Source organism: Aptenodytes patagonicus, chromosome 1 (assembly GCF_965638725.1).
Source record: "Aptenodytes patagonicus chromosome 1, bAptPat1.pri.cur, whole genome shotgun sequence".
NCBI lineage: Eukaryota > Metazoa > Chordata > Aves > Sphenisciformes > Spheniscidae > Aptenodytes > Aptenodytes patagonicus.
Window position 1 is genome coordinate 220760730 of NC_134949.1, and position 27450 is coordinate 220788179.

The window sequence follows — 27450 nt, forward strand, 5'->3', positions numbered from 1 at the left end:
ATTAACTCCATCCATCACTGATTAATGGTATTCTGCACTTCTCCCCACGCGGGTGATAGGAGTCACCGAGTTTCCCAATAAAAAAAAACCTTACTTTTGCCTGGGTCCACTGCACATTCCTCAATATTTTGTAGGCAGCATTGCTGTCAGGACTGTTGATCTAATTTTGTTGCAATCTCATAAAAATCACACAAACACTCTCATCTTTAGTACATAGGGCAAACCTATCAGCAGTGATTTAACAGTAGAGGATTTAACTTTTCATTATTTTTATGTAAACATAAAATTGTCACATATAGACATGATATTATATTCTAGTTACTTGCGCATATTAAAAACCCAATAAATTTAAATACTTTTATAGTCCTAGATCTTTTCAGTTCTCCTCTAACAAAAAGGCCAATTATATATTTCTGATAAGAATAGCTCATCAGATAAGCTCTAATGAGCCCACATTAAAATGGGAGACACAAAATAGAATTGAAATATTTTTCTTGGTACTAGTATCTATCCAGAAATTTCTGAATGAAGAAAATAGTGCCTAGCTTCTTCTATATCTTCCAACCACTATTTTTGTGACTAACACTTCTAACTTTAGATAAGTACCCCTTATCCCCATAGCATAATATTCATATTTGCTTAGTGTTCATAAAGAATTCTTAGTAGTGGATTTAATTTCTTATACTGTGCTTGTCATTTTAGCATCTCTGTACCTATTCACACATTTATAATGGCCTTTAAGGGAATATTATTCTGGTCTATGTGTTAAATATAGCCCCAATCTTACTATATATAGAAAACCAGAGCTGCCACTGTGTTATTAATCTATTCTAATTACCGCTTTCATTCATAACTTGTTACGGCCATGTATTGTAAATCAACACTTGCAGCTGGGTGGAGTGGTAAAGTATGTACTTAGGTATTTTAACTGCTTGCAAATCCAGCCAAGTTTGATTTCAGAAGTGGAAAAATCAATCTTCAGGATTCAAATAATGTACTTCTTATTCAGACAGAACTCCTCATTGAACTGTATGAGACTGGATTCAGATCTTCTGTTTACCAGAACTCCTACTAACATCAGTGGTGTGATTGCAAAAACTGGACCGTAAATGAGAACTTTAACTCCCTGTGGAGCATGAGAGTGGGCAGTAGCAATATATTTTAGTAACAGGTACGACAAGCTAGCAAAAGAAAGAAATGCTGTGTTATTACTACTGTCGTAATTTTGAGGGAGCCCTCTTTGTAGAAGCTGGTCCAAGACATCACTAACCCCTTTTTGCAATAAGTTCTCTCTTCCCTAAAATTCCATCTTTATTTAACAAAAGGATGACAGCAATACAAACAGCTCAGCTGTTTTTAGCTCTCAAGGCTAGATTCCGCAGTTGTTAAACAAATCCCTTATAAAGTTCAAGGTCTTGCTTATTTTATAGCCTAGTCAAACGTTTTATAAACAGATGACAAGATGTATTACAGAAATGCAACTAGATATTCACAACCTACATATTATCCTTTTCCTTGTCCCCAAACCTCTCGGTGGAAGTTCCACACCAACTCTGTTTGCTTTCTAGGACTAACCTACATTTTGCCTTGGTGTCCTACAGTAGTAGAGGGACCATACTTTGACCTGCCACTTGTATTGTAGTTATGACTATGGAGTTATGAGTAAAGTAAGTCAGACTGTCAGACATAATCAGAACTACAAAAAGGAGTAAACTCAGATAAAAAATACCCCTGAGTCTATTCTTAATTACATTAGAAAAAGTGAGAAACCAATCTTTCCTGCTTACTCCTTTTAAAATACAATATCAAAGCCATGCGTGTGACTTCTGAACTGTTCCTCACTTAATAGAGAGGTGCTAGAAGATGGTGCATGATAGAACATTTAAAGGAGGAAAATATGCATAAGAAACCAAGGACCATATCTGGAAGTCTGCGACAGCTGGCAGTCCAAATCCTTTTGACTTCATCCCCCATTTGCAAAGAATACCATAAGACTACAGCAGAACATATTTTGGCAATACAGGCCCAAGTCTGAAAGATCCATAAACTCTTTTCCTTTGGAAGACCAGAACAATTCTTGGTACAGGTGGTGAAATATGTGATATACACAACTTAATTTTGTAGCTATATCACTAATATATACTGGGAGAGGGGAAGAGTTACAGCTGTGTGTAAAAATGTAGGCAGAAGTCAGCGGCTCAGTTGCATTTGTGATGTTTTGCAGCTTTTGGCAGTGATACATTTTGCTATTTGTTACTATGATTCTTTTGCCTTTATTGCTTAATCCGCAACTTATGTTGCAATTGAAAACTGCTAGGTTAAAATAATTACTTATATTTTTGAAATGCGGGTGGGAATAGAGGAGGAACAGAGAAAGCGAAAGCGATTAAATGATGCTAGCTTCTAGGATCCTCCATGGGCCCTGGCCATGCTCCATTCCTATCCCAACGGGTCCTCTGCATCATCTGAGATCCTCAAAAAGTCACAATGCATAGATCAAAATTTCAGCCATAAATCACTTCATGGTTACCATTTGACCCAGGCTAGCATAATCTTTTAGCTGTAGCACCGGAGATACAAGGGATCGTATGTAGAAAACTTCTATCGCCACCACGGTGACCCAAAGTTAGCAGTCAGAACAAAAAAAGGCACTTAGTTAACCCAGTGTTCAGGTAGGAGCTTGGTTCTGTGAGGTGCCAAGTCTATCCATAACATGAAGACAGCCTTAAACTCCTGCTGAAGTAACTCTGAACCTCCTGGGAAGCCTTTGGCACTTCAAAGAGTATGGATCTGAATTCATAACAAAAAACCCCCAGATTTTTACGTGAAGCTCTGACGACCCCAAAACCAGTGCTGACTGCTGCTGAGAATGAGGTGCTTCAAGGTGAGAGAGCCCAGCGCTCACATCAAGTCTCATGCTAAAGTACAAATGAAAGACATCAGCTCTGCTACTCAAATTCCCAGAAGCACCAGCTGTGCCTCCAGTAAGACCCTCAAACTGTCAGCCAGAAATAGCAGCCCAGAATCACAGTAAAATCTGTCAGAACTACACATAGAGTTCATCAAGGGAAGGGGAAGGCAAAACTCCTACAAACTTTTAAGAAAAGCAAGACCCCAGTCCATAAAAGTTTTTCAAGCGTAGCTTAGACTATGGAACCTAAATATTTGCAATATTTCCTATAGTTTTACAGTAAATACTGAGGGAATTTAAAATACTTGCCTAAGCCAAGAACAGAAAGTCTTTAATGGCAACCTCTAAAAATCTCTTGCATATAAATACACAAAGTATTTTCAATACACAGTGGACACAATTAAAACTACAAATAGTTGACACTGGGCAGCCCCCTGCCATGGTTAGCCTGTGCTCCTGAGATTTAGTCATGCTGAAAATGCAACAACATATTTAACTACTGCATATAGTAGGAGTTCACTTTTTCAAGCACACTGCATATTTCCACAAGAGCACTTCTGATCTTGGAGGCACTGCTTTTAGATTTTAATTCCCTGACTTCTGTGCTCATTTATATCTTCCACTGAGGTACAAAATTGTGCATACATGAGAAAGCAAGAAAAAGATCAGTCAGAAATGTAGAATTTTAATAACGCTGTGTCTAGTAAACAGGCAATAGTAAGCAAGAGTTATATTTTCTTTTTATTTTTTTTTAATTCAAGCTGAATTTCATTTTAAAAATGTAGCTCCAGAGAAACTCTGACAGAGAAAGATATTTTGCTCATAACTTCTCAGACATCTTTCTCCCTCTTTTAACCACTGACTTTGTTTCTGCTCAGGCAGGAAGTAATAATTATTCACATAGGCAGGTATGTGTTCATGGTCAGTACTATTCCTTAGTAAGCTGTAAAAATAGGCTTTGATTACGAATGCATGGGGTAGACCTCTTTTTCTTTTTATAAGTCTGCATACGCCAACTAAGTTCACATGGGCAGTTTCAGATAGACTGGCAATCAAGAAGTGAGAGTCCTACCTTGAACTTGAAAAATCTGCTTTCTTTAAAGCCATAAACTGCAGCTGCCATCAGAAACAGACCCAATTGCTTTTCTTTTTCACTTTCCAGGGCAAGAAATCTATTTCCTGTTACAGCCTGTACTTATAGTTTAATTCTATCTTATGACTTAAGGACTAAAATATTTGAGAACCACTAAGATTTTTCCACCCATTTAAAAGGGGGAAAATACAAAACTCGAAACAGATGTTTTATAATGTATTTCATTTATTTTGGCCACCCATAAAGCTGTGGCTTATGTTAGTGCCAACCAAGCTAAAAGCAGCAGAGTTCTGCAGAAACACTATGTAATACATTTTAGAATGACCAGGCATGGGGAGCCCCTTTCAATAAATTTCTATTTATTAAGTAATGTTCAATGTCAGAAAAAGAAAATAGGAATTACTGAAGATGCAAGTGACACTGCCATACCTGGCCGTTCCTGGGGGGATTTGCAAAGTTTATGCAGTTTTTTTATGTTATTGTACCCCGATGTATAGCTTGGAAAGCAGATGATCAATGTATACACTGAAAGTGGATGAGTTTGATGAAATTAGAAAACTGAAGATAACATCCTTAGAAAAATATCATGTAAATAACAGATACTGTATATCAAACAATTATTCCAGAGACACTTAACAGCTGAAGAAGTTCCAACAAATTAAAACTATCTTATCCAAACAATTGTCAGACTTGGGCTAGTACAAACCTTTCACTTTTTTCTGTGTTTATGAATGGAGACAAAGACATTTCAAAAGTTAAACCCATGAGACTCCTAACAGTTGCCGTGGTACTTACTGATAAGATATCTCATGGAAATTACAGTACAAATAGTTATATTGAAATTTCCACTGTACCTATTCTTATTTAAACTGAGAAATCATTTCTCAACAACAGACCCACTTTAACAGAACACCTTCAGCACAGTACTGCAGGCTGGGGGACAAAATGAGCAATAAAGAATGGTTGGTCTCAAAACATTTCTTTATTGACAATTTACTGTGTGGAACACAAGGCATATAATGTGGGTATAATTTACTAACCTGCCAAAAACATTATAGGGAAAGCATAAGGAAAGGACAATGGAAGTATTTTAGGAAGACAGAACAGCATTAAAAGTTTTAACCTGTATTTTTTGGCTTGTTATCCACATATTCGAAGCAAATATATTTTCTCTCCTCAGAAGTGGCACAGAAGGTGAATTGCAGAAGTTAATTAGAAAGTAATAAAATGTGAAAGCTTAGCAATTCAGTACAGCATTCAGCAGTACAGACTTTGACCACATACATAGGAGCAGACTCTTAGAATGTGAGCTTTTAATACAAAATACTTTTTTAATCAAATGGCAAAAAATTATTTTGACCTAATAAACAAATATGAAATTCATTATTATCAAACCAACTGCAGACACAGAAAACTCATTGTAATTCAGAGGCATGCTTAAAGAAGTTTGAAAGCAAAATATCCTTTACAATTATTTCTCCAGGTAAAACCGTTCTAACTGTGATTATCTGGCATTTGCCAGTGCTTTCTTTCCCAGACAGAGACACACTCATTTGAAGTTGAAAAAGCCAGAATGCCAAAAGTACCTCCCCAATATGTTGACTAAGGACTGTAATTCATTTAAATTATGCAACTGGATTCCCACAGCTGGCCCACAGCTTGGCTTAGAGCTCGATTCAATGCCAATCATCCTGTCTGCTAATATTGTCCTACTTGCAGAGAAGGTAATATATCCAGCAACTTATATTGAAGTTCTGACACTAATTAACAGAGCAAGCAAATGTTGACATGAGTGACAAACACTGGTTAATAGTTACTGTGAGACCAGTGCTGCCAGCTGGCATTTTTCTGTAGTGTTTTGCAGTAATAATCCCTTGTTTATTTCTTAGGACATTGCTTATAATTTGTTTGTATGCATTTTGTTTCAAGTTAGAAACAAATCAGCACAAAAACCAACCCAGATAACAGCAGCAAGGACCCCGATTTTCAGACAAGTAATCAACAAGAAAGCATGCAAGCAGCATCACTTGGAGGATGCATGGGGGACTAAAGTATAGGAATTCTTATCCTATATAAAGCTATGTAGCCTTGCACAAACAGCCTTTGGCATCTTGCTTCTGGCCTACCTGGACAGTAGCAAAACATGTTTATCAGATCATACAAGCCCAGAACCTGAACTGCAAGCAGTTAAAAACTGAAGGTCGCTAAGCTGCAAAATTAAAACATGCTTCTATGCTTTAGCTACACAGACAACGATAAAATAAAACCTCCACAACCACCTGTAATAATATGCCTGTTCAGCTAGCAATTCCAAAGTACCCAGCAACACAAGGTAGACATTTTCTGCAGCTGGTTTTACATGTACATTCCTGCCAAATTGTTGTCTCGTCTCCTCTTACCTTCACATTAGTCCGGAGTGCACAGTAACATGCAAAAAACATTGCAGTAAACAAGGAGCATATGGACCAGTATTCAGCGTCTCTGCTCTGCACAAACGGTACACACACGATCCCGAGCATGTGCTACTAAGGAGCATCCGTTCCCTCTGTCAGTTTGAAAATGCATTGATCTCTGTTTTTCTGACTACAAAAAGACATGTCTTGAAGGCACTGAGTGAAAGCTACATATCTCTTCATCGACTATATATAGAAATATGCCCAGTAATTTCAATTAGCAGAGAATTCAGCATCTGAAACTTGGACCTCAGTTGCTTTTCCTTCCAGCATTTTAAATTCAGGGGGGAAAAAGGAGGGGGGAACTCACCCAGAGGGGAAAGGTGAGGAATTAAAATGTAAGCAGCGAGTTACTTCTATTTCCCCCTGGCTTTGATGTTTTTCTTTTCAATATTTTACAAACGTTATACACGGAAAAATGAAGAAAGATTTCTCTTCCAATTCTCAAATTTACTGTAGATTCTGCACTGTTTCTGTCTGCTCTTGTTAAAGATGCAGCACCCCTTTTAACAAAGACAACGTCATCAATCATGACAGATTCAACATGTTCTACTTACAAATACAGTCTCTGATTAAGGACAATGGCTGGCTGGCTTATTAACGTTTCCTCAAATGCAAGTTCAGTCCCCTGTGCTAATCTATTTTTAAATAAAAAGTCCCACCTACTCCTTCACTCTCATTTAATAGAAATGCAGCGGACTAGTTCTAAAGATCCTGAATTGCATTGTGCTCCTAGCTCAGACACTGGACATCATTTTCAAACTGTTTTCTTGCTTGCTAGGATTTGAAACACAGAGAAAAATTTACATGAAAGCAGAAAAATCCTGGAGAAGGCTGTGCCCTCACATTTGTAACTACATATTCTGAATTCAAAATGCTCAAATATCTTCCAGAAGGAGGGAACTCAGAACCTAGCCAGAAGGCAAAGCTTTAATTCACAAGCACAAAAATAAGATCAAACCACTTCTCTCACTCCTGTCAACCACTGGGATGCTACAAATTAACTGATTGTTTACTAGACTGCAGGGACACAAAGTCAAAGACTCAACTCTTTGTTTACAGCACCGGGAACCACTGATATTCATACTGAATTACGAAGCAGTCTTCAGGAATAAAACCAGAAGAGAGCCTCTTTTTTTTTTCACTGCAGCAGATACTGTGGGAGGCAAAGCGTGGAAAAGGCTTTACTACCTCCTTCTCTATCACCACAGAGCAATTTGTGTAGGATAAGCATAACTTAATAGAAATATCTGCAGTGACTTTTAGGGTTTCTTTAAATAATGCTTTACGTAAACCCCCTTGGAAATCTGCAGAAATACTGAAGTCCTATCAAAGTCAGTGGGTATCTTTCTGTGGGCAATGAGGTGAAGAAGCTTAAACAGAAGGACGTGCATTTAAAGAAGAAAAAAGGGGGGAGGGGAAAAGACGGCAGGTTTTTTTCCAACATCTTCCTAAAGACAAGCTCTCAGAAACTGTCGTCAACTCCAAGTGAACAGCTATTTTTAGCCTGTCATTGTTTGTGCCTTTTTTTAGGAATGAAAAAGGCAGTCGTGTTTAAAGCTAGATATTGCTCTACAATGTATCCTAAGACAGCTACTTAATTTGATCCCCAGCTCCATCTGTCATACAAATTAAGTAATTAGTAATCACAACCTTCTTTGGCACAAGCAATGACTTCCAGAACAAAAGAGATGAACCCTGTTCTTAAATCTAATTCTGCAATTTTTATTAGTAATGAAATAGGTAGACTATATGGTCTAGATGCCATAGTTCATAAAGCTGGGATATCCCAAAGTTATGATAGTTCAGACTTTGGCTGCAGCAATACCCATCAAATAAGCTAAAACATAGTAATGTGTTGCGCAGAAAAAGCATGGGAGAGCTAATTGATGTGTTTTTCTGACACTCTTCAAGTGAATAGAAAGGGAAAGGAATCATGGTTTATTTTGCAGTACAGTACATTAACAATTAAAATTAAGCTTCTTAGTCATTGAAAAAATATCACAGATCTTGGGGAATTCTGATCCACCAGAGAAATGCGATTCAAAAAGCAAAGATGAATAGATGCACAGTCCTGAACAGCGAGGCAAGGCTCAGGCAAGCATGTAGCTGCATATGAAAATCAAATTCAAGCCTCCTTTCTGCCAAAGGAATTTCACAAGGTTTCAGTCAGCAAAGTCTTTGAAACAACTTTCTTCTTCACGATCCTAAAAAGTTAATGTTTTTGGTTTTAGGCAAACAAACCCAACATGGGGAAAACAGGAATCTCAAAAAAAGAAAGCAGGGCTGCGTAACTATATGACTCTCAAGCGATCACCTGTGTAAAAGACTTCAGACTCATTTAGGAAAACAAGAAGTAATGCAGTCCCAAAGTCTTCACTCAGAAAAACCTCCCATGACTCCTGAGCGTCTAGGAGGAAAAGTTATCTAGGAAATTACAGACCCTGACCCTCATAATACTGTAAGAGTGAAAAGGGAAGACTCCCATCCATGTGGTGGATGCCTCCTATAATAACTGTGGGGCATTTGAGAATTTGCTGGAAAATTGAAACCTCTGTACCAGCCAACAAGGTATTACTTTGATAGCAGACCAACCTAACACATTTAGCAGGGGCTACTTCAGGTAATCTACACAAGCAGATCCCTGCAGGGCTTGTTCACCTCTGCCAAAACATTTCGTATTGCAGCAGACTAATTTTTAAAGGCGACATCTCATCAAGGACATACAGTATTTTATTATGACTAACAGCTACTCAAAAGCATCACATATTGGTGGTATTTACAGTCTTTGACATAGAGTTGATAACAATGAGTGAGGAAAAAGCCTTGCCCGAGTCTGCCAGACATGCCAAAAATAGCAGAACATTTCAAGTGCTCAGGGCCTCTTTAAACAGGAGACCACAGGGAAGAACCCCACAGATAAAAGAAGTTACTCCATTAAAAAAAAAAAATAGGTTAAGTGTAAAACCAGTAGAGAGACAGTAGTCCAAAAAAGCTGCATTACAGACCCTCTTTAGAAAGACACACAACTTGTGAGCTGAATATTCTTAAATGACAGAACCACTGGAGCCACTACCTTGAGCTGTGAAATTTCATAGTTACTTTATCCTCCTGTGCCTTCGGAAGGGCAAAAGGGAGTACTTGGAAGGAAAACCTGGTTGTTCGCAGCAGTTCAAAGAGAGCAGAGGGAATGTGCTGCCCTGGAAGACCTTGATCTCAGGAGGCCCAGAGGGCAGTCTGCTTTGGAGGATGGGGGGGGGACGACAGCCCTTCTGCAGCATGCGCCCCACCAGCTCCTCTGACAACTGCAGCAGAGTCAAACAGCACTGACACTGCCCAGAAGAAGAGCAATAAGAGCTAGTAGTAGTAGTAGTAGTAGTAATAGTAGTAGTAGTAGAAATGCCCTAATGCCATTGTATCCCGAAGCTGTGGTCAAGGACCCCCACTGGGCTACGGCATGATACAAGCACAAAGCAGACAGTAGTTGGAAAACCTTATAGGGGAACAATGAAACCATACCAGAGAGTAATATTTTCATCCTCAGCAGCCTAAACATTCTCAAGTTTGTTTGTTTGTTTTTTTCCCCAGGCATCATGGAAAGGATGGTATTTTAAAGTAGGGCGACAATAAAAGCAACAGACTAAAAATGCAGTAAAGCAAGCAACGCTCTCCAGTGTTTGCTCTACAACAGTGCAATGTGCTCCACTTCACTTAAGCACCACATTTGTGGGTAAACTTTATAAATTGCCTTTAAAAGGCTTGTTGCAATGAGATAGATTTTGTGATCACTCTCTGATGATCACAAGGAAAGCAGAGATTATCTAGAAAAAACAGAAAATAGAGGGGGAAAGGACTGAAGAAGAGGGTGCATTGCTCTCTGAGTAGACAGAGGGAGAAATGACAGTCCTGTCCTCCAAAAGAGGATGCAGGGATGTCTGCAGGGAGTTGAACATAATGGTGGAGGTTTGCAAAGCCATCTGTAGGGTCTGGCCATGCAACTCTTATTAGTATCAACATCGATAATCCGCGCCACTGACTTTCAGCAGCCAGGGGTGTAATTCTCCCTCCTTTTTGCAGTGATGCTGGAGGTACTGGCTTGTGCAGTCATGGCACTATGGCTACAGTCATGCTCCATCACACCCTGTCTTTGCACACTGCAGTGATACAATCTATATAGCACCCTAGTCCTACATTGCTTAAATGCCTCTGATTTCGGCACGAGCTTTAAAATTGAATGATTTTACTCCTTTCCCCATTTCTGAGACTTCAAATTGTCATGAAAATGATATTTTCCACAGCTACAGGAATATAATTACACTGAAAATATCTGTGTCGGGGGGTGGGATAGCGCGGAAAATATTGATACAGACTGCAGGTCTTGGGTGCTGTAGGGTCTACAGTTTCTAGATGGAAAATGTTGACTCCTGAAAAGTGGATTGAGTCTATGGGGCATCTGGAAACAACTGCAGAAAGAAGAACGTGGAACAAAAGCCACAACTGGCAAGAAGGCTGGCTTAGGCTTTCCATTATAGCAAAGTCTAGTAAAACATAACAGACAGAGGACCTAAATCAGCAGCTTGAGCTCAGCAAATCTTAAAATGTCCAGAAAGAGAAAGAAAAAGGCTGAATAGATTATTTACAAACTCTCATCTCCAGTATTGTAAACATCTCTCTGGCACCCTGGCATTCTGATGCAAAAGTTGCTGTATCAAATATTCTTTCTCACTTCCAGGCCAGTAAACAGCAAAGACCTTCCCGTGGGCTGATTTAACTTAAGCCAGGGTTCTTTCTGAAAACTTTCGGTTTCTTTTTTCCTGCACAGTCTTGTTAATATAACTGTTTGATTATTGAGCATTTAATACTTTTCTTCCTAATGTCCCAGCTCTCTGCTTTCTTGTCCTCTGTGGTTGCACTGAGGAAGGTTTTGATCAGATATATGAGAAAAACATATAATTTACTTAGAAATCATTCCTTCTCAATATTAAATGTATACATATTTTATGAACGAATCCATTGTGGTTAGTATTTTGAAAGAGCCATAAAACCATTTATAATAAGAAAATTTAAAGAAACTATATGGCCAAATAATAAATAAAAAATAAGTCAACAATGGCCTGATCCTGTGAGTCTTCTCTATGACTGTGAATTTCTCAGGAAAGGCTTCCTCATTGCTCCCAATGACCCTAAAACAGAATACTGCAAAACAAGGAACAGCGGCCCAGAAAGAAGGAATTGGATTAAGCCCCATTTTTCCTCTGCTGTACCTGTAACCTGTGGATCAAGTTTATTTTATACCTCATCCTATCCAACTGATTGAGAAGACATGACTCTGTTATAGCCTTCATTGAGAGACCCAGGCTGTGAAGACTTTTTCAGCTCTGAAGATCCCCACTTGAATTTCCTGAATTTCACTCAAATTGATGACTAACATGTCTCCACAATGTGCATTTCATTTTGTGACTATGATGGACAGCTGCCTTTCTTCTTGACCTGCATTCTCATGATAACACCTTTGAAAAGTTATTTCCATCCACAGTCAAGTTAAAGGCCATGGCAACCTGGAATCCTAGCAGATTATCTGGACTGTCTTCCTTGCTGAGGGAAGATTAACCATACATAGACTGTTCTTGGCAAATGTTTGTCTAACATGTCCTTCAAAATCTCTCATGAAGGAAATACAATCTTTGTTTTAGATGGTCCTTTATTCTTATTAGGGGAATGTTTCTGTGAAGATCAAGACGATGATCAACAGGAAGGTACCACCTTTTATCCAAATGAGATTAATTTAGCAAAACTGCTCTTTTTGGAGTGTTTTTTCATTTTCCACTTCTGGGAGGTATCGTAATGATGGATAAATTAGCAGGAAAGTCGTGAAGTCCTAAACTCTATAGTTCTGAAGTGCTGGAAGAGCAAACGTATGCTGAAGCGTGCCATCTCTGCATGGTGCTTTTTATACTTTCACCTTTGTAGGGTAAGATTGTCACCTTGATAGCAGTGTGTGTAGACAGACAGATTCGCATTTATTCTGTATTGTTTATATGTACACACACATTCACACATATACAGGGATACGCTTGTATGCAAGGTGCCTATTTATGAGACAGTATACCAAGAGCAAAATAAGAAAGGGAGTATCTTCACTGTTGTTCCCTATGGAAGCTAATATACAAGGTGGTTGGGCCTTTCTGATATACACTGCCCGAGATTCAGCCCACATAGATGTAGAGCTCAAGACAAGGTAAAAAGCCTAGACAATTAGAAGACTATGCTTGTTTTCCCCAAAAAAAATCATTTATCATGATTGTTTGAAAAACTTGGGGAAAATGAAACTTGGGGAAAATGATGTCTATCTTTTCATGATTTACCATCACTCCCCAATTATGAATTAACATTTTACTTTTATAATTTATGAACTATAATTTATGAACTAAGCTAATTCATTTAAGCATAAAATCCACATTTCCATGGTAACAGCATGAATGAAGAAGGAACGAACTTCCAAAGTTCAACTGCATTTATTACAGTACTTAAAAATAAACCTCCAGCAATTTTCATCCAGGAAATTACTGTAGTCTTTTTGTATGAAAAAAAAATTAAAAAAATTAAAGCTCTTACTGTAAAGTTGTATAAGAACAACTTGATTTCATATTGTACTTGATAAAGACCTGTATGTGTCAAAACACCTAGGATTTTGGGTTTTGTACTGTGATTTTAGTCGAGGAAACTATTTAAAGGGAACCTATTGTTAGATTGAGAAATACGGTATAAAACTGTGTAACAGTGGAAGTAACCTATGCTTTCATGAAAACATAGGTTTAGGCTTTTTTTTGATGTAGCCAGTATTTTCATTAAACAAGCAAAGTGTTAGGTTTTACAATAGAGAGTACAATGATGGATATTCATTAGCCGTGCTGTAACTATTCATCTTCATTCAATTGATAACCATTATTAGCCTAATATGTTAACAAACTTCAGCTGGAAATCTGATCAATGAGACAAATACCTTGTTTTGAAAAGGTGTTTAAATTTAGCCAGTTCTTGAAAAGTTATTTCAAACCTGCATAGCATTTGAAAACAAAGGATAATTAACGAGTGAACCCATTTACAAGGTAATTAGTATATTTTCTATGTTTTAATGATTTCAAATCAAGAGTCAAGATATTTCTAGAAGCCTTATGAGTCAAAAGCAAATTATTGGGCTCAGTAAAGAATAAATAGGTAATCTAATTATTCTAATAATGTAATAAATCTAATAATCTATTTTCTTTCCTTAAAAAAGAAAGGAATATTCAAAATAAGCATATTACAAAGATGGAGGAAGAAAAAATGTCTTAGTGAAGAGAATTGTCTTTGAAATACAGCCAAATAAACCAAAATAATGTACCTCTACAGGTGTAAATACATGATCCCCTTGTAATCAGAGCTTTTACAAATACAATTTGCCAATTTGTCTATGGAATCTAAGAAAAGTGTGCTTAAATCAGGCATCCATATTACTTATGTATAACTATACACCTAACATTACAAAAATCCTTGTCAGCAACCTACCTCCGTGAAAGTTGGTGATGCATGCTATATCTGTATCTCCTCTGGGACCTGTGACTACCAACATTTGAAGACACCTGGCCGACCTAGATACTTTTTCCTCTAGTACTATCCAAATCATAAAAATAATCCCCAGACTAAGACTTTAAATCTTATCTTAGTAGGAACAATAAAGTCAGCAAAAAACTCCCATGACTGATTGAGACTTTTCCTGTAGAGTTTTACCAATGACTACACTCCTTACTTCAGCTCCTCTTTTAGCCATCAAGTCAAAATATTTTCAGCTGTATTTCAGCTGTATTATTTTCAGCTGTATGTATACAAGTCCATGGGAATCGATGAGATGCATCCCAGATGTAGTTGATAAGCGCTCTCCATCATATTTGAAAAGTCATGGCAGTCAGGCAAAGTACCCAGCGACTGGAAAAAGGGAAATATCACACCCATTTTTAAAAAGGCTATAAAGGAGGACCCTGGGAACTACAAACCAGTCAGCCTCACCTCTGTGCCTGGTAAGATCATGGAATAGATCCTCCTGGAAGCTATGTCAAGGCATATGGAGGGCAAGGAGGTGATTAGAGACAGCCAACATAGCTTCACAATGGGCAAATCATCCCTAAATAATCTGCTGCCCTTCTACAGTGAAGTGATGGAGTGACTGCATTGCTGGATAAGCAAGAGCAACTGATGTCATCTACCTTGACTTCTGTAAGGCCTTTGACATTATGCCACACAACATCTTTGTCTCTAAATTGGAGAGATATGGATTTGATGGATGGATTATTTGATGGATAAGGAATTGGCTGGATGGCCGCGTACAAAGAGTCACAGTCAATTACAATACAAACAGTTGCTCAGTTTCCAAATGGAGATCAGTATCAAGTGGTGTCACTCAGGGGCCCATACTGGGACCAGTACTGTTCAGTATCTTTATTAACGACATAGACAGTGGGATTGAGTGCACCCTCAGAAAGTTTGCAGACAACACCAAGCGGAGTGGTACAGTTGATACACTAGATGGAAGGGTTGCCATCCAGAGGGACCTTGACAGGCTTGAGGAGTGGGCCAATGTGAATCTCATGAAGTTCAACAAGGCCAAGTGCAAGATCCTGCATCTGGGTTGGGATAATCACCAGTATCAATACAGACTGGGGGATCAATGTATTGAGAGAAGCCCTGCAGAGAAGGACTGGGAGATACTGGTGGATAAAAAATTGGACATGAGCCGGCAACGTGTGCTCACAGCCCAGAAAGCAAACTGTATCCTGGGCTGCATCAAAAGAAACGTGGCCAGCAGGTTGAGGGAGGGGATTGTCCCCCTCTACTCTGCTCTGGTGAGACCCTACCTGCAGTATTATGTTCAGCTCTGGAGCCCTCAGTACGGGAAAGACATGGACCTGTTGGAGCGGGTCCAGGAAGGGTCACAAAAATGATCAGGGGGATGGAACATCTCTCCTGTGAAGAAAGGCTGAGAGAGTTGGGGTTGTTCAGCCTGGAGAAGAGAAGACTCCAGGGAGACCTTATTGCATCCTTCCAATACTTAAAGGGGGCTTATAAGAACCAAGACCTGTAAGGACAGGACAAGTTGTAACAGTTTTAAACTGAAAGAGGGTAGGTTTAGATTGGACATAAGGAAGAAATTCTTTACTATGAGGGTGGTGAGTCACTGGAACAGGTTGCCCAGAGAAGTTGTGGATGCCCCATCACTGGACGTGTTCAAGGTCAGGTTGGATGGGGCTTTGGGCAACCTCATCTAGTGGAAGATGTCCCTGTCAAAGGCAGGGGGTTGGACTAGATGATCTTTAAAGGTCTTTTCTGACCCAAACCATTCTAGGATTTTATGATTGCCTTTCCACTAGTACCTCTAGAGCTGTTCCCTATCTTTTAAATACAAATTAATTACAGAAAATTCTCAGGGTGTATGTCTTTCTCAGAAACAGCACTTTTACCCATGTCTTTCACTTATCCTTTCTGTATGTTACCCTGCAACCTCATTGATGGCTGTTCTTTGCATTGCCCTGTTGAAGTGGGGCATCCAGGAACACAAGTGACTTGAGAAAAAGGTTTCATCCTTCATGACCTTCTGTCACTTTCACACTGGTATCACTCTACTGTTGCTGATGTCTTACAGCAGGTGTGATGCAATTTTCTCATCTCCACTAGGCACTCAGAATGAGTTTTAAAACTTAGACACCACTAAAAATGGTGAAATGTATACACACATTTATATATGCATACATATATACATACGTGTAAATATGTATGTAGCAATCAACTTTTTGGAACCATTAAGAGGTTAATTTCCATATACATATTACCATAATGAGAAGAGCACTGCTCGTGCTTGTTCCCTCCCCCCTTTCTGTTACATCCTTCTATACCTCCTACACACCAATTGAAATATTATTTCTAAATTACTGAAATATAGTGAATGATATCTTCTTTCAAACAGGATTCCTAAAACAAAAGTATTCCCTAGCAGCAAGTGGAAAAATCTACATCCTCTAAATCATGCTCAGCTAATCAGACAACACAGTTTTGAATCCACTGTGGCTTTTGAGAATTTCACCTGCTATTTCTGAAAACTGTTGAGAAGGCCTATCTCAGCAATTAGACCTCATCTCTTTAGGGTCTGCAATTAATGGGATCATGAAAAAAAGGTAATTTTTTAATTTTACACTGTGTAGGGATGCCCAACACTTACTGACTGAACCACTGTTATCATTGTTTTGCTGTTCTAGGTTCAAAGAAATACCTCAAATGTGGACAAAGCATGATTATTTCTTTCTGGACACCAGACTCTTCAATGACTTGAGCTGTGGAGAATTTGGCACACAAAGCCAAAAAACGCTGACTATATGAAAAATAAAGTATAGAATATTAACATGTAATACTAGTTTAATATTATAAAGCAAATGTAAATGACAGCACCAAAGTAGAGGATTTCCATATTATCAAAATTAGTCTAGAAAGTCAAAATGATTCACTTCAACTTTTTATCACTGAAAATTTTATCTCAACCCGCAAAATATTTTCAACAAGTTACGTCTGAATAGAAATATTTTACACTGATAGTATCTAAGCAATTCTATTATTTTCCAGCAGTTAAAGAACATTTTTGCACTGGTATTATTTAACCAATTCTATTATTTCCAAGCAGTTAGAGGTTTCCTTTTAAATATCATGCCTTGCACATTTCTTCCACAGATATCCTCTTCTCACTTCAATATTCCCTTGAGTCACATGCAGTGAAGATCAGATAAATTCAGAGCATGTCTTCAGTTGAAATATCTTATAAAATGCAAATTACTGCTATAACCTGATGATATTTCACAAGCTAACTGATTTCAGCACTGTTTTCTCTGTAACCATTTATAAAAGCTGAAAATCCCTGGCAATCTTTCTGTCTATGGGACTGTCTATAAACATTTTGTTATTACATCTATATGCAAAATTATTCCCAGTGTAGTACACAGGGTCAATATCTCTTTTGCATGGAGGACAAGACTGAATGAGACATGCATGCTGACAGCAGAATATCAATTGACTACAGCCGTATTTATCTGAGAGAAAAATTTTCTGTTCCCTTAATACTTTATTTAAATAGTTTTAGAAATAGCACTCCGCTTGACCCAAAGATAGCATGCTCCATTTCACACATTAACCAAAAATAACATCAAATCTCTTAGGAAAACAAAGCCAGAGTCTACTGTCAATCAAGTAACTTTTAATTCCAACAGAGTCATAAAGATCTACAGTCCTATAAAATATGAGAATCTGGCCCAAAGAATAAATAATATCAGAGTAAAATATGATATATTCTGAGTAAAAATCTACCTTTACTAAAGCCAATACTAAAAACCCATCTTATTCATTTCAAAGACTTTTACTGATGTTCTTTAAGGTATAAAATAAATGTTAATGCACACACCACGATAGTGAGTTTGTATGTAAACCTCAGTTAAAAAGAGTTGGTGCTCCCTGGTATCCTTTTGGCAGATTATCAGCTCTACTTTAGCTATTCTACAAAAGCAGAATAACACGGTTTGATAGTATCTTTTTCTATCCCCTGCTCATCACCACATTCAGCGTAGAATCCACATATTGAAATATGCCTTAAGAGGTGTTTGTGAATATTTGTCCAGTCACAATGACTGGGACACTGGATACAGTGTAAGGGCATCATGCAATTATCAGATAGTATTCTGAACAAAAGAATACTGTCATCTGAAAAATTTCATGTAAGTTCACAGTTCTTGGGTACCTTTAATCCAAGGGTGGTTTCCTGATTTGGTTCCTACTTGGAGTTTACTCTCATAAGCACTGCAAAAATGATGGAAAGTATATAAACTAGTAATGATTGCTCAGAAAGTCAGGGAGTTTGGTCCTAATCTAGATGATAGAAATATCGTGTGGGTCTCTAGTGGAAGTACATTTGAAGGGCAGGTGGGCAGGAGATATTCCAGCTTGTATTTATCAATCATAATCAAGGAAAGGCCACTAAGAGTTGTTTGTTAGTGACTCAGCAAGACAAGTCAAACTGGACTATAAAAAGATTTTTCTCTTATCACAAGGGAGGAGGATAGGAGGATCTGTTGTGAGAGGTGACTCATGTCTAGAAAATAGAAGAATGCATTTGGGTTAGTCTTTTGTGAGCTGGAGAGATGCCATACAGCTGTTGATTTTTTTTTTAATCTGAGTCTGAAGAGAGAGAAATAAGCGAAATAAATAAATAAAATAAACATACACCATAGGAAGGGCTTTTTTCCATCCTCCACCAAACCAACACAGGAATGTAGCTCATCTCCCCACCTTTGATGACTCTTGGTCCTTCACAAAACCTGTGATGTAATAAGGTAATGAGAATTAAATTTAACGGTTGACAGAAAGTGTGTTTACGTGCATGCATAAGTTTATCCTTTCTAATGATAAAAATGTATCTCTCTAAATACTTGTTCAGAAATCTGCTTAGTAATGGGTGCTGCTGCTGTATACAATGCTCTTGAAAAACAAGCCAAACCACAAAATACACTAAATGGGCATATGATTGCTGCCTGCTGATTTCAGTGGAGTTCTGTCCAGGAAGTCAGGCTAGATGATAGCCCAGGCCTTCTGGCCCAAATCCAGATGTATTTCTTTGCTAATCCACACAAAAAAAAAAGCACAAGACTGGAACAATCTGGAAAAGCCTGCAACTCCCCAGTCGTTACTGTCTGTAACAGCAAGCTATCATTTCATACTTCGGCTTTGCATCGTTCTCTGCTTCTTGCCCTATGTTTTCTACAAATGGTGGAATTTCATGCCAATTTATGAGATGGATTTTTGTAAGAGATGCAGAAATTCCAAAGCTATAACTGAAGCTGTTAAAACTCTAAATTAAGCTATGCAATGCTCAGAAATGTTGGCCACCTGCTATAATTAAAACTTTTAAACATTTCTCAGTACTTCTGATACATTAGTTTTCTCTGTCATTTGACAGCTCTCTGCACTGAAATAGCTTGTTGAATATTTTAGAATCAACATTACGGTACCACCACTTCAGTGAAAGAATTCTAATTAATTTTTCACAACTGCATAATTTCAGGGCATTGTGAAATACAAGTTCAGTGGGTTTCTTTAAGAAGCAGTGTCCCAGTGTCATATTGAACAGTTGTGTCTATGGCAACATGTGCTATTATCATGGATGTCATACATCTACCATCATCTCTGAATGGGTTTTTTTAGATAATTTACACAGAATTCAATGCTAATTGTTAAAATCAGAATGAAAATTGAAGTTCATGCATAAAGCACTTTCTGCCTACATATTGCCCTACGCAGCTTGAATAGGTAAAACCTGTTTTGCATTAATAGAACTGGGAAACATTTGAGACCAAAACAGATCACAATTTACTTTTCATTTCCTGGCTTCTGCTACTACAATGAAGATCTGTTTATTCATTATTTCATTATTGCATAGCAAATAGTGTAAAATAGAATGTTATATCTCTATACTAGAAGACAAACTGGTAGCAGACAGAGCCTGGATTGAAAGCCAGGGCTCTCAGGTCCTCTCTTTCAGTTTACCAGGTGTGGTAAACAGGTCTACCCCTCAGTTTACTCATCTGCAAACTGGTATTTATGGTATCATTCCCAGTAATCACTCTAAAAGTGTCTATGTTCTTATTACAACTCCCAGTCCTTGCTGCTCTGCAACTGCACTGCAACTGCACCTTACTTTTCAGTAAGGACACGCTTCAGTCTGCAAAGCTTTGGATGACAAATATAAGTAATAGGGGTTAATATTTTCAAGTCATTTTTAGAGACTGATTTGAAATACTTGATTTCCTTAATCTGAGCAAACATATCTCCATGCTCATTGAATCTTTGTGTTCTACTACCTATAGTGTGCAGCTTTGTGCTCTATCACCTACAGCATTTCCCAAAGTATTTTTCCCTATGTGAATGCATTTATTTGTATCTTCCTCTATCACAAGCAGCATGCTTGATTTCAAGAATGGAACTTGATCTTTCCAATGACCCTCCCAGCATATATTGAAGACATCTCTGGGTTGGCACCCCATATTTCTAGAAAAAAAAAATTGATCAAGCATTTAGCACTGCTATATTCTTAGTAAAATATCAAAATCAATGAGATGTCATTTATTAATATTTCTCTGGACTTTCCACTAGAATACACCATCAACATACTCATATCTCTGTTCAAATAACCTCTAAATTACTGTGTTAATGTTTTCCCAGTATGTGGTTTTACATTCCACCGAGCCATAGTTGCCAAAGGTAGTTATGCAGCACCCAGAGCAGCCTACAATGTCTTCATCTTGCCTATAAGAAGAATCTTTCATTGCCCTACTCCTTCTTATTTTACTATATTATTTCCAGTTACTCTACAATCTCCACACAAAACAAGTTCAAGGTGAGGGCATGAGAGGGGAAGGGAATTTATGCGCTCTAGCCAAATTTTCTGAAGAAGCCTCTGACAGTTTTATGCCTGAAACAGAATTCAGAGCTATGTAGGTAACATGTCAGAAGGTCCAGCTGCAGAAATAGGACACAGAAAGAAACTAGTAAAGGAATATTCTTTAATTCCAAGAAAAAGAGAAACTGCATATGAAAAATCTTAGTGGGGCAGTAGTTGCTCGCTGCCCTTTGTAGGTCAGGAGTTCACTGGTTTGGGCAATAGCTCGTGGCTCTTAAGACTTAGTTTAACTCCCTCCTTTGTGATAGGCACACCAGTGTGATAAAGAGCAAGATGTTTAACCTACAAGATCTCAGGTCCTTATATACGAAGATTAGTTCATGAGCACGATTAAGTCTTTTGAACATTGTAGGATTATCAGATGCTACCAAAACAACTACAATAAAAGCAATGTTAAATCAAGTCTACCTAATCCAAACTAATCTGGGACATAGCCTGACACCTAAAACCCATATAAAGCCTCAAATAGCCACCCAGTCTGTGAGTTCTGCAGGTTCTCCAGAGCTGCTAAAGCCTTTCTTACCTAAATTAATTTGTATCTCCTGATTTAGCCTGGAAGTTGTCTTCATCTTTAAATTAACACGTACTCGAAGCATGTATTCTGATAAATTGGTAACTATGTCCAACCTAAAACCCTGTTGCAACTCACCTATGGGGAGATAGACGCTACAGTCCTGACTAAATCCTTCCTTGACCTCTGTCTAATTCCTCTAAGAAGCATAAAATCTAGATGAAGTCAAGACTACCATTAGCATCACAGTAGTGGTGCAGCAGCAAAAATGATGCCATCTTTTCACCTGAGATCCTTGTGTTTGGATCATTCACTTGGGACCACTTAGATCACTCACCATCATTTTCAGAGGAGGGCTATATGGCAAGATGCTGAGTGAATGGACTTTTCCTCTTGGTTCCCCATTACTCACAATGGAAAAGGTAGAGACCTAAGTTAAGCAGACCATATAGGACTTTGGAGTCTCCTGAGTTCCCTCTGCCTATGGAGAGTGACAAGTGCCTGAGCCAGGTAGGTTGTCCGCTGCATGTCCTGAGAGTCCTACCTCACTCTTTGTTTTTGTCAGATATTTAGCTATGGTAGGCAGATGTATCATCCCCTCTGCTTTCAGGCAGGTGTCTAAAATTTTACTGAAAGTGTGCCCAAGTTAAGCACTGGAATTAGGCTTAATGAGACTGATGGAACCATGCTAGGAAGCACTGCTGTATTGCTGTATTCATTGATACGGCACAAGTCACAGACAACAGTATTACTAAGTCCACAGACTGCAATCCAAATAATGTTTTTAGTTAATAAAATTTCAATAAACTAATTCCCCCCCCCCCCCCCCCAGAAACTAGACCAATCTACTTCCCATTTTGGTGTATGACTCCAAAGGAAGAAGGCTCCTTAAGTGTGCAGGGAAGGTTAATCAAAACTGCATCCCATCTCTACACACGCTCCCTGGAAATGTGATTCATCCCCTTGCTTTCCTCCCAGATAGCTACAAAAATGGATGGAGGATTTAAGGAACTCCTTTCCACCAGTAATGCAAAAGCTGAGTCACCTCTTGATATTCAGTCCATAGCCTGAAATAGCCTAACCTTGAGAGGAAATAGCCAAGATTTATAGATAAAGAAGGTGAAAAGAAAAGACCAGAAAAGAAATGAATCTGTGTATGGGAAAGCCTGAAACCTGATAACCAACCCTGTGATGAAATGCCAGAGTGCAGAACTCAGCAGCTGGCTAACAAAGAGTGGATGGCCATGAGGAATGCAGTCTTGAAAGGCAGGAATGTTAATGGGCACTCCCCCATCAGGCTTGACTAGAGGGATGTTAAACACTAAATTAAAACCTAAGCATTGACCAGAGACCATATGCAAGGATAGTCATTTGGGAGCATTTTCAGCCTGTTCTTCTCTCTTCAAAAGCCAAGACAAAAAAGACTCTCCATGAATCAGAAAAGGCTGAAATAGTCACCAGTCAATTCAGGAACCCAGTGGCTGCTAGGTGAAAAAAGTAATTTTCAAAAAGGAAATTCAAACTTGTCCTCTCCAACAGCTGCAGGCTTCTCTTATCTCCTGGAAGCCAGAAATGTTCAAATCCCTTTAGTAAAGCAACATCCCAAGGATCCAACTGAATGTCTGGGGACTGGTCATTACGTAGATGCTACCTACCTGGGACCTATAATAATTTAGGATATGTACATATCTTTCCAATGTTAGTTGACTTTGTGCTTTGTCCCATCTACTTTTTATTGCATGTCAAAAGCAGAAAAAGCATCATTGTTTATCTTAGTGCTGAATAATCTTTCATGTAATCTTCTTTTCTGGAACTGGGAGGTTTTTAAGATAATGTGTATATTGTCTGAAATTAATGTATGCATAGCAGTTTTTCAATGCCGTTTAACAGTATTACTCTGGCTCATGCCAGCTAAATATGTTTCAGTAGATTTCAGACCCGATTTCTGCAATGTAATCTACTTAGTATTGCTCACAACAGAGTAGATGTGCAATACAATGGCCCAGTGTCTTCCAATGCTTAAACAACACAACAGGAATAAATGCAAGGAATAAAATAATTTTCTTGGGTCACACAACTAGCCCTAATCTCTAAATTTTCAGTTCTGACTTCAAAATACGCAATGGTATCGCCTGGAAGCTAGTTACTAGTAAAACCATATATGCTGGTAGTAGCTGAGAACTCCACTTATCTGTAAATGCATTGTTTCAGTGAGCTCCTCAGATAGGCTCCGTGCTTTCAAGCACCGTGTTTCTCAGGGTTTCTGAGATTGTGCCCCATATAATAGAGAAGGAAAATGAAAAGATGCCTTTATATCATCTTTGTGACTTGCTCAATTTATCAATGTCTCTAGGAAGACTTGGACTGGATATTACAAGAACATATTGGCTAGTGTGATATGATAGCCAATGGTCTTGATATGTTAGGATTTACAAGGCTGGGCTCAAAAACAATGCAGCCAAGTCAGGGTACAGTGTCACTCCAGGCACTGTAACCCCTGTGCCAAGTAGCCTTGGGATGCCATTCGGTGTAACTACGCTGCCGGTTCTCTATGAGGCAAGGGAACACATAGCTGCCATGCCTACCACCTTGTAATGCAAGAGAAACTTCATCCTGGACTGCTCTTGCCATAAACTGTCTCCTGTGGATGCATTACCAGTTCCCAGAGGCCAGGCTTGATCATTCCCAGAAAAAGCCATATACCTAACAATAGGTCCCAGCTATAGTCACAATAGATGTTGTATAAATTAATGAAGAAATAAGAAATATAAAATATTAAAAGATAAATAAAATATAAAAATCAGATCACCAAGCTAGAAAGAGACAGCAAATGGTACTGTGAAGATTATAAATAGACCACTTTGATTTCAAAAGCTAGTATGTTGGTAACTCCAATGATTATAGCTTTGATTTAAGCACGCACAGAAGTACCAGGTCAGTTTACAGAATCAACTGACCTCTCTCAAGCATTAAGCTAGATATGTAATAATGTATGTTTTGGCATCATGAGCAATAAAAAGAAGAGGTTTGACCCAGGTGACCAATATAACACACTTTTTGGAAGCAATATCCACCAGTCTGCTGTAAGATAACTGTGGTGGTTCTTAAACTGCCTGGGAAAGGAAATCCACATGGTGAATTTATCCATAGTGAAAGTACAAGGCAAATCTTGCCTCGGACAGGGAAGAAATAAAGAAATCTGTTTCTGTGGTTCAATGTCAAATCACTGCAGCAAGGTATAAGTATCACAGTGGCTTGTTTTTTCTCTGAGCCTTAACATACCCTCCTCTATTTATCCTTCTCTCTTTCTTTGGCTACGTATTCCCAGAGGCAAGGGAAACTAATGGCTTGCTTACACTTCAGTTTGATAGGACTGACATTTTCTTCCCACATTCCCAGAAAGGACATAATGAGACACCCACCCTCCAGCACGCTGCCTTGCGTCCCTTTCCCCACTTGCCGGTGCGAGATGAGTAGATGCGGACCACAGCAACCAGTCCCCAGGAAAGCAGCATTTCTGCACCCATCTCACCCTATGGGACCCAGCTGCCCTATTTCCCACTGCTTCATGTCACAGAGGCTCACAGGCCTGGGGAGCAGGTTCCCACCCACCCCACTGCCCCCGAGTCCCATGCAGGACCAAGTGCAGATGAATAGGGGGAATTCTATCCTCTCCTTTGAAGGAGCCAGTCTTACTCCCAGCCCCACATTCCCCTGTACATTTGCTGTGACCCAGCAACCTGATTTCACAGAAATATTAAGAAGTGAAGTACTCTTCAGCCAAAATGATCCTCAGACTTCATACTCCAGCATACATCAATATTGCAGCCTGCAGCGCAGTGCATTGGTAGCTGTTCTAGCTCTAAACAAGCTAGCTGAGATACTGGAATTAGTTAGAACAGCATGGTGTTGTCCATAGGTTAACTTCTTTTCCCAGGTGGATAAATTAGCCTTGAGCAAAGACATCCTTGACCGCAATCTACATGCAAGACTCTGCCTCCCTGCTGTCCAGCATGCTGTCAGAAAATATTCACTCAGAAACTGAAATGGAATACTTCTGATATCTGCAGCTCATTTCAGCCCTAACATGTCCCACACCAGAGGCAGAAAGTGCCACTAAGAAAATTCAGTATTGGTTGAGTTTCCCCCTACCCTGCAATGACATTCTCCCTGGGGGTCTCCAACCAGCCAAGGCAACTTGCAGCACAGAAAGGCATTAGACTGAAGAAACTGTTCTGCTGTGTAATCAAGTGTTTAAATAGACATTGTAAGTAGGCTACGGTGTACAAGTGCACAATCCTACAAATATTAATATACCTGAAAAATGTTTAGGCAAAGTTTAGTCATCAAAAGAATACCATTGTAAGAACTAGGTTTTCCCCATCATTTTTGTAATGGGGCAGAAGTGAAACACAGACTAGGCCAGATATGACAAATGATGTAATATTGTTTAAATAACTCACTTATTAGTCTCGTCTCCTTGGTATTACATAGTAGATGGAATTAGAGATCCATGATGAGAACACTGTATTTGAAACTCTGACCTAACTGAAGTCCTGTTAAAACTTTACCAAAGCCTACGATTTCATACAACCTCTTCCAAGCAGTGGCACATGTTCATGAGAATTTCTTCTTATGAGAAGAGTAGCAGTGAATTTAAATCTGTTACGGATAGGCAGCAATTTGGTAGCAAATAACTTATTTGATTAATTAGTCTCTTTTATTGAAACTGCCCACGTTGCTTACATGCTTCTCCAAATTATTTGTTCTACATCAATTACACAGCAAATATTTTGTGGTGATATTTGTTTAACCTGCAAAGAGTTACCAGCAGTTTATTGTGAATCTTTTATATTCCAACTTTCAGTTATAGTGGTTAGTTCTGACTGAATATCCATTTCTGTTTATAGGCAGGGTAAGTTCAACTCCTATGATCAGCTCCCTAATGTGGAACCCGACTATCTTCAAAAAACTGCTGGATTTCCTAGGCATTCCTGCTAGTAAACATGTTTGCTAGAATAACTGGAAAACAAACATGAAAGTGAAAAGTAAACAGCCAGAGCCCATGTGGTTATTTGCCGAGTGAATATTCATAGGCAATGCAAAGGGTTCATAATACTCTAGCTCTACAAATGTACAATAAAATACTGAATAGAAATCTAGCATTATAAACTACACATTTGAATTTCTTTTCCTGCTTGTTAAACTATATTAATTCAAAAAACCTTTTATCTCCCTAAAGAAAGGTGGGTGAGACACCACAGGAGAGAAGGTAGGAGTAAGTCTGTAAAGAAGAGGAAAAATACCAAACTTTAATCACTGAGAATAAGAGCAGAGAAGATGGAATGTGAAGCAATTAAAGGTGGATAACACTACCTGTGGTAACGAACTAGATGTCTATTAGAGTTTGCATTGGAAGAGGGAAAAATGGGAGGGTAGGAATGGCAGTGGTGCCTCTTGTTCTCATCCTGAATGTAGATCCCTGTTTGGGGAGGCTTTTCTGTCTTCAGCCCTTCAGGAACTGTTATTTGTGTGGGAGAGCAGAATGCCATTCTTTACTACTCACCTTTTTCAATTGGCACAGCACAACCCAGCTCAAATATTCTGCTTGCCCTGTGCACACTGCTCCCAGGGGAATGCAGGGAATCCAAGAAACTTGTCGTGGTTTAATCTCAGTCGGCAACTAAGCACCACACAGCCGCTCACTCACTCCCCCCCACCCGGTGGGATGGGGGAGAGAACTGGAAGAGCACAAGTTAGAAAAAGTCGTGGGTTGAGATAAAAACAGTTTAATAATTGAAATAAAATGATAATAATAATATGATGATAATAATAATAATACACAAAACAAGTGATGCACAGTACAATTGCTCACCACCTGCTGACCGATGCCCAGCCAGTCCCCGAGCAGCGGCCCCCCCGGCCAGCTTTCCCCAGTTTCTGTACTGAGCATGACGT

At 38.8% G+C, this 27450-nt stretch overlaps 1 protein-coding gene across 12 annotated transcripts in view; it reads right to left on the minus strand.

Moving 5' to 3' along the window:
- DLG2 (discs large MAGUK scaffold protein 2) overlaps nucleotides 1-27450 on the minus strand; it is a 1063600-nt gene that overhangs the window by 779681 nt on the left and 256469 nt on the right. For 2 of the 12 annotated variants that reach the window (XM_076328378.1, XM_076328372.1), the window contains exon 1: nucleotides 6404-6940. The exons of 9 other annotated variants lie outside the window; for them this stretch is intronic. In XM_076328378.1, coding sequence (XP_076184493.1) covers nucleotides 6404-6523 — 120 coding nt within the window. In that variant the 5' untranslated portion in view covers nucleotides 6524-6940. Of the gene's footprint in view, nucleotides 1-3983; nucleotides 4043-6403; nucleotides 6941-27450 lie in introns of those variants that run through there. One more of the 12 variants, XM_076328377.1, reaches the window with a different exon arrangement.